Source organism: Trypanosoma theileri (assembly GCF_002087225.1).
Source record: "Trypanosoma theileri isolate Edinburgh chromosome Unknown TM35_Tth_115_V1, whole genome shotgun sequence".
NCBI lineage: Eukaryota > Euglenozoa > Kinetoplastea > Trypanosomatida > Trypanosomatidae > Trypanosoma > Trypanosoma theileri.
Window position 1 is genome coordinate 8,066 of NW_021639957.1, and position 7,799 is coordinate 15,864.

The 7,799-nt window shown below is 42.3% G+C and overlaps 5 protein-coding genes across 5 annotated transcripts; all 5 read left to right on the top strand.

Annotated features, from left to right (window-relative positions):
• Position 1: 1 nt before the first annotated feature.
• Positions 2 to 973, top strand: TM35_001151050 (uncharacterized protein; the record flags this gene model as incomplete). The annotated part of the gene is made up of 1 exon (XM_029031754.1): positions 2 to 973. A coding segment is annotated over one exon (972 nt), but the record flags the coding sequence as incomplete, so codon positions are not given.
• A 559-nt stretch (positions 974 to 1,532) lies between these two features.
• TM35_001151060 (uncharacterized protein) lies at positions 1,533 to 2,546 on the top strand (the record flags this gene model as incomplete). The annotated part of the gene is made up of 1 exon (XM_029031755.1): positions 1,533 to 2,546. One exon carries the CDS (start codon positions 1,533 to 1,535, stop codon positions 2,544 to 2,546), a length of 1,014 nt encoding a protein of 337 aa, XP_028876952.1.
• An 895-nt stretch (positions 2,547 to 3,441) lies between these two features.
• On the top strand, positions 3,442 to 4,305 carry TM35_001151070 (uncharacterized protein; the record flags this gene model as incomplete). The annotated part of the gene is made up of 1 exon (XM_029031756.1): positions 3,442 to 4,305. One exon carries the CDS (start codon positions 3,442 to 3,444, stop codon positions 4,303 to 4,305), a length of 864 nt encoding a protein of 287 aa, XP_028876953.1.
• A 784-nt stretch (positions 4,306 to 5,089) lies between these two features.
• Positions 5,090 to 6,097, top strand: TM35_001151080 (uncharacterized protein; the record flags this gene model as incomplete). The annotated part of the gene is made up of 1 exon (XM_029031757.1): positions 5,090 to 6,097. One exon carries the CDS (start codon positions 5,090 to 5,092, stop codon positions 6,095 to 6,097), a length of 1,008 nt encoding a protein of 335 aa, XP_028876954.1.
• An 833-nt stretch (positions 6,098 to 6,930) lies between these two features.
• TM35_001151090 (uncharacterized protein) lies at positions 6,931 to 7,797 on the top strand (the record flags this gene model as incomplete). The annotated part of the gene is made up of 1 exon (XM_029031758.1): positions 6,931 to 7,797. A coding segment is annotated over one exon (867 nt), but the record flags the coding sequence as incomplete, so codon positions are not given.
• Positions 7,798 to 7,799: the final 2 nt, after the last annotated feature.

A 7,799-nucleotide genomic window follows, 5' to 3' on the forward strand; every position in this document is an offset into this window, starting at 1 on the left:
TGGGGCTGTGGAGGTGTCGTGCGGGGCCGGCGGTGCGCTGCGTGTACGCCCCGCTGCTGAGAGCGAGTGGCTTACATGCGGTGCGGGCAGCCGTGTGTCTGCATGTGGGAAGTACGCAGACCTCTGCCGCCAGCGTACGGGTAGAGCAGCGGCAAGAACCACAACAAGGACAGCAATCATTGCTAATACTCCTACTCCTACTGTTACTGTAAAGTCGGGGCGGGAGGAATATGAGAGGGATGGTTGGGCTAATTATAATAATGATACATGGGGAAGTTGGGGTCGAATGGATGATTTTCCGATTACATTACCGACAGAGCGAAATAAGAATTCACAACTTACTGCCAATTCTCAGGGAAGGCGGACAGACACCCAAAAACCTGGGGAAGTACTGGTACAGGCACATTCAGCTATACCTGATTCTCAACCCACTAAGCAGGCTGCTGCGAGCGAGGACCCGGCTCAAAATCATGTGGCGGACAACCGTTCACAGGATAGAGCTGAGGAGAGGGGATCATCACCATTGTCTCCCAATTTACCTCTTCGTGAGTCAACTGAACCAAAAACAGAAGCTGTTACGACTACAACCCAAGCGCAAAATCCCGCGTCTGGTGCGGTTACACAACGTAGTGAAGAGACATCAGGCAACGCAGCTGATAACAGTACACCTGCCGACTCTAATGCTACACAGCAATCTCCTGCAACTCTTGATGCGACTGCCGCACCAGACTCACAAGAAAATGGTAATGTTGATTCAAATTCCACTACTCCACAGAGTCCCGAGAACACTACCACAGAAGCTCCAACCACCACTCCATCTCCTGTTCCTGCACCCAACACAGAGATCAGCAGCATTACTTCCACTGTACAGAAGAACAAGGCTAATGTTGACAGCAGTGTCAGTCCTATGTGGATGCGCACTGCAGCACCTCTACTGATTGTGGTTGTGTTGTTCTCCGTTACCGTGTACTGAACGGTGGGACTCACTTGAGGACAAATAATAATAATAATAATAATAATGGTTAAACTAACATAATCATAATTGCATACATCCCCCATGGGTGAATGAACTAGCTAATAATCTGTTTACCAGCTTTCTCGTTTTAATTGGAGTATCTTTTCTTTTTTACTTTTGTGTGTGTGTGGTCTTTTTCTATTAATTCCATTACTTGCTTTTCCCGTTGTGTGTTTGCAGAAAACTGGGCTGTTCTGCTCACTGGCGGTATACATCTCTTGCTAGTACACAGATATGTGTGTGTGTAGTAATTTAATACATAAACTAGAGCCATGGAGTATTGTGTGTGTGTTTGGCTCTCTCTTATTTGGGTATTGTGTGGTCTTATCTTTTCTATTAAGTTATACATATTATTACTACAAGCAGGATATTCCTTTTTGTTGCTTTACTGTGCAGTTGCTGCTTCTCTCTCTCTATTCCACTGTGAGTATTTGTGTCCTGCATCCACTCACTATGTGTCTCTCTTTCTCTCTTCCTTCTTTTTCGTTGTATTAGTGTTTTGGAATAATCAGCAACAATGATAAAGGCTGTAATGGTGAGGTGTTACCTGCTCTGTTTACTAACTCTTGCACTGTGTTGTGCTTGTGGATTGGTATGGGCTGATAGTCCTAAAGCTTCTGATGCCCCTATTAAACCTTCTACTGTTGGTGTTCCTTCTCTTGTTCATCATGCCATTCCTGCGTTTGAACTCATTCCTGATGAGTTGGATGATTATTATTCTACGATGGTATGTGGGAAGAATGAATGCAAGGCGGAAGATGTGAATACTGGACAACCTGCAGAAACGGAGCGTAGCAAACAGTCAGAGGATTCATTACCAGAGAGAACTGTTAGTTCTTCCCATCCTTCTCTTAATCCAGAGAAACAACCAGGTTCTACATCGCGGCAAGCAGGTAGCCACGTTGGTAGCCTACTACCTTCTACTTTGTCTTCTCAAGAACAGGGACTTGCTGCGAATCAAGTCGATTCACAAAGAATAAAAAACGGTGAACACGTTGCCTCTCACAATATGGGTGGCGGGGACGGAAAAGAAGATCAGAGACTAGAGACATCTGTTGGGGAGAACCATTCACAATCCACTGCTCAAGAAAGTGCACGAGACTCTCCTTTAAAAGTACCTGGTTCTACACCAGAAAAAGAAAAGGTATTAAGCGAACAGGAATCTCAGCCTTCACAAACAGAATCACATGAAACACAAGATCCGCAGACCACACAACCTAACGTGCAAGGAACTAATAATGGACATGACTCTTCTGCTCCCACAACTCAGAGTACAGGTGACGTTTCTCTCAGCAACACAACCACAGATGTTACCCATAATAAACAGGCAGAGAATGGAACTAATGTTGCAAAACCTGCAGAGAGTGAGTCAACCACCACCACCACCACAACAACAACAACAACACTTCCTCCTGAACCCACAAACAACAAGAAGGGTGATGCAGACAGCAGCAGCAGTATCAGCAGTTCTGTGTGGGTGCGTGTGCCACTACTGATTGTGTTTACACTGGCCTGTATTCTTGTGTGCTGATTGAGTAATGGTGGTGGTGTGGTGACTGAGGTCATCCTTTGTTTTCTTTTTTCTTTTTTTTGCATGCAATCCCTACAATCTAACTAATCTTCCACCTGTTGGGATTTCTCTTCTTTTTTTTTGTTTCTGAATCTTAATGTGTTTTGTGTGTGTTTTTGCTCTCTGTGTTTATCCTATAATTATTATTATTGCTACTCCATTGTGTGTGTGTGTGTTCTTGGAGACTCTCACTCTGTGTGCCTGGGCTTGCACTGTGATGATGATGATGAACTGCTTTTTGCAGTGGGAAAAGATAAAATAATAATAACAGATGAATTTATAATTGCGTATACACACATATATATAGACTTGTACCCATATTTGGTGTATATTTCTATGTTTACTGTGTAAATTAAGCTCATGGTTAATATCTGTTTCTTTTTTTTCTTATGGTTTGCTTCGGTGGTTGTGTGTTTTGCCCTGCACCCTTTTGTTGATATGATTTCTGCAGAGAGAATACAAAAAATAGAAGATACATTTATATTCGTAGTTGCACTTTAACTCAAGCATAGCCATGGGTTTCTTTTCTATGTGTTTGATGATGCCCTTGTTTCTTTTATTACTTTATTTTTGTTTTTTCTTTGCTTTTCTTGGGTATTGTGTGAGGTGACGTTTTGTACTTTTATTATTGTTTCCTCTACGTGATTATTATTTTTTGTGACTTTTGGTTTCTTTGTTTTCACTCTTTTGTGTATATGTATTCTTGTTTCCTTTGTGTTAACTTTTTCTCTTTTTTCTATATTTCAACATTATTTTTGGTGTCTGGTTCAGAGAACGAAAACAAGAAAAAGTTATATTTGCCATATTGATGCGACGTCTTTGATATCTTCTGGCTTTGCTTTTCAGTCTTCACTGCATGTGTGTGGTGGCGGCTGGTGATTCTGCAGATCCTGAAGCTATTTCTCCTGGTGAACAACGACAACATACACAAGAAGCTGATGGTGGTGATGATTGTTCTGAAGGTAAACCTGGCCCTACGTGTAGTAGTAGCCGTGTTGCAACTACAGGTTCTCCTACTGATTGTGAAACACTTCCTAAGAAGGAAGGTTGCCCTGAAAGTGTTCCGCAGACTGAAAGCAATTGCGGTGAAGGTTCTGGTAAACCTTGCCCACCAGAGCAACAGGCTCTCACTCAAACAGGAAAAGATCACCGTGTTGGAGACGATCCTCAAGGTGCTCGTGGTGTAAGTGGGTCTGAAACTCCGGATTCTCCCGGTAAAACAAGTAAAATTGGTACTGGTGGTCCTTCTACTGATGCTGATCCTTCTAACCATCCTCCTACTATTGCTGAAGCTGTTGCTCCTCTTGCTCCTGCACCTTCTGATGAGAGTGTTGCTGCGTCCACAAGTGCAGCTCAACCTGAAAGCAGCAGAAACAGTGACGCAGGTGGCAATTCAACACAAGCGGACGGTGACGCAACACAAACGCCTTCAAACACTTCAGACAAAGAGAGTAGCGACGGTTCTGAAACTACAAACACTGGTAGTGGCACTTCATCTGAAGGAAGTGAATCAACAAGTAACCAAACTGAAGGTGTGGCAAGTAACACAGATACAACAACCACTACCACCACAACAACAACAACAACAACACTTCCTCCTGAACTCACAAACAACAAGAAGGGTGATGCAGACAGCAGCAGCAGTATCAGCAGTTCTGTGTGGGTGCGTGTACCACCACTACTGATTGTGGTTACACTGGCCTGTATACTTGTGTGCTGATTGTAGTGGTAGTGTGGTGTGACTCAGGTCATCCTTTGTTTTCTTTTTTCTTTTTTTGCATGCATCCACACTACAGTCTAACTAATCTTCCACCTGTTGGGCTTTTTTTCTTCTTTTTATGTTTCTTATTGTTAATGTGTTTTTTGTGTGTTTTTGCTCTCTCTATGTTTATCCTATAATTATTATTATTGCTACTCCATTGTGTGTGTGTGTGTGTTCTTGGAGACTCTCTCTGTGTGCACCTGGGCTTGCACTGTGATGATGATGAACTGCTTTTTCCAGTGAGAGGAAAAGGAAATAATACTACCAGATGAATTTATATTTATAATTGCGTATGTGCATACACATATAGACTTACACACATAGTTGCTGTGTATTTCTCTGTTTACTGTGTAAATTGGGCTAATGGTTAATATCTTTTTTTTTATTTGCTCGTGGGTTGGCGGGTCATTATGTTTTTTGCCCTGCGGCAATGATGATGGTGAGTCCTTGGAAAAATAAGACAGTAACAGACAAATATAGTATTAATTTCATATTATCTCAAACATACGCACAGTTCTCTAGATTGTGAATTTTGTGCTCTTAATTTCTTTGTTTTGTTTTGCTTGGGCTTTTGTGTATGTGGTATTACTGTATTCTTTTTTCATTTTTTCTAATGTATTTTAACTGCTGGTTTTGTTGTGCTCTTTTCTTTTCTTTATACTGTGTTACAATTGTTTTTTTTGTTTTTCCTTCTTTTTGCAGTTAACTGATCCTAAACAACAGAATATATTTTTTTGCCTAAATGATACTCGTGCGACGTCTGTTGTATCTTATGGTTGTGCTGTTAAGCGTGACATGTGTGGTGGCGGGTGAGGCACAACAAGAAGCTGAACTTGCTGAAGTGTCTCAAATGAATTCGCATACTGCTGGAGATGCTGGAGTTGTTCCTGCTGGTGTTGATGATGCTTGTAAAGCTGAGTCTCCTACTACTTCAGACTGTTCAAGTAGCCGTAGTGAAACTGCACTTCCTCGTGGTGAATGTGCGGACTCTTCTCAAACGGATGGTTGCCATCCCACTGAACTGAAAACTGAAGGCAGTTGTCCTGATGATTCTAAACGTCCTTGTGCACCAAAGGCACTCCAGGAAGTTCTTTCTTCGGATACAGCAGAACATGGTGGAAGACCTGAACACGAACATCAAGTTCCCAATGGTCCAGTGGGTCCTGCAGGTGGTAAGGGTTCTAATTCTGATGAACCAAATAAAGATAAGGCTGATGGACGTCCCGATGGTGCCCCAGGTGAACAAAATCTTCACCATTCTCAAGCTGGAAAAGTACCTGAACCTGTTGCTTCTCCTGCTGCTGCTGCTGCACCTGCTGCTGGGAATCCTGCTGTACCTGTAAGTGAAGAGGGAACTGGAAACAGTGAACAAAGCACAACAGATGAAAGTGTAACTAAAGCGGAAGATGCCGAAGCACAACCTTCTCCTTCTCCCACCAATTCAACCCAAGAGAATACCGGTGATAATAATACAAACACTGGGAATGACACCAAACCTGCAGAAGGTGGGTCGCCCAGTAACCAAGAAGATAATGCGAGAAATACAGAAACCACTACCACCACAACCACCACAACTACACCCAATAAAGAGGAATCCACCACCACCACAACAACAACAACACTTCCTCCTGAACTCACAAACAACAAGAAGGGTGATGCAGACAGCAGCAGCAGCAGTATCAGCAGTTCTGTGTGGGTGCGTGTACCACTACTGATTGTGGTTACACTGGCCTGTATTCTTGTGTGCTGATTGTGTGCTGATTGTGGTGGTGTGGTGTGGTGTGACTAAGGTCATCCTTTGTTTTCTTCTCTTTTTTGCATACATCTACACTACAGTCTAACTAATCTTCCACCTGTTGGGAGTATCTTCTTTTTTTGTTTCTTAATGTTGTGTGTTTTTGCTCTCTGTGTTTATTCTATAATAATTATTATTGCTGCTACTCCATTGTGTGTGTGTATGTTCTTGGAGACTCTCTGTGTGTGTGCACATGGGCTTGCACTGTAATGATGAACTGTTTTTTGCAATGAAAGGAAAATGAAATAATAATAACAGATGAATTTATATTTGTAATTGCGTATATATAAACATATATAGACTTACACCCATAATTGTTGTGTATTTCTGTGTGTTTACTGGGTAAATTGGGCTAATGGTTAATGTCTTTTTGTTTTCTTTTTATTTGCTGTGTCCTTTTGTTTTTGCTTTTTCCTGCGTTGTTAATGGTGATCGTTTATGAAAAGAGTGAAAAAGAAATAATAACAGTTACACGTTTGTATTTATAATTGCATATGAAATAGGACGCAACCTTAGCTTGGTTTTTTTTACTTTCGCTGGGCCCGCTCTTCGTGCTATTAATTTGTTGTTTTTTCTTTTGTTTGAATTTGTTTGTGTTGTGCATCTTTATTGTCCTCTTAAATTATTTTGCGCGTTGCCTTGTCTTGTGGTTTTGCTAGGTTTCGCTTTTTTTTGTGTTTTCCTTTTTTTCTTCTGTTTTTATGTGAATCCATTTTATTTCTTTATTGATTTTAAATTTTTTTTCTGTGAGTTTTGGTTACATTGATCTATTTAAGTAACTGTTTTCCATGATGTTTCTGCGACGACTGTTGTTTTTGACGGCATTGCTTTTGAGTGTTGCCTGCGTGTGTGTGGCGTCTGAAGAGACTAAAGAGGCAGAAGATCTATCTGCTGGTGATGGTGATTGTCGTGATACAGGCAAGGAGGGTTCCAAGTGTAAACCTAACCCGGAGGTAGTTGAAGATTCTCCTGAGTGCAAAGAACATTCTGAAAAGGAGAAATGCACTACCGAGGATGGTAAGAGTGAAGGCGATTGCCCTAATGGTTCTGAACTTCCTTGTACACCAAAAGAACCAGCTCCAACTTCACCAAAGGAACCAGCTCCAACTATACCGAAAGCGCCTGGTCTTAATGAAAAGGGTTCTACTGAGGAAGTTGGACTAGATACAGTATCTGGTGGTCCTACAGGTGAAAGAGGTACAGATGGCAGTAGGCAGGGTTCTGGTACTCATATTGGTAGTGGTCCTGTCTCTTCTTCCGCTCCTCCTACTGTATCTCCTCCATCTCAGTCAACGACTAATGAGGAGAGAAGGGATCCATCTCCAACTGACACTCATACTGGAAACATCGGCGGCAGTACAACAGAGGAGAGTGGAGCTCTCCAGGGAGGTGATCCTGCCCAACCCTCTTCTTCACCCACCACTTCAGAAACCGAGAGTGTCGGTGAAAATGCTGCTGGGAGTGATGCTACAACTGCTGCGAATGACACTAAACCTACAGAGGGTGAGTCACCAAGTACCCAAGAAGGTGCTGAAGGAAATACAGAATCAACCACTACCACCACAACAACAACACTTCCTCCTGAACTCACAAACAACAAGAAGGGTGATGCAGACAGTAGCAGCAGTATCAGCAGTTCTGTGTGGGTGCGTGTACC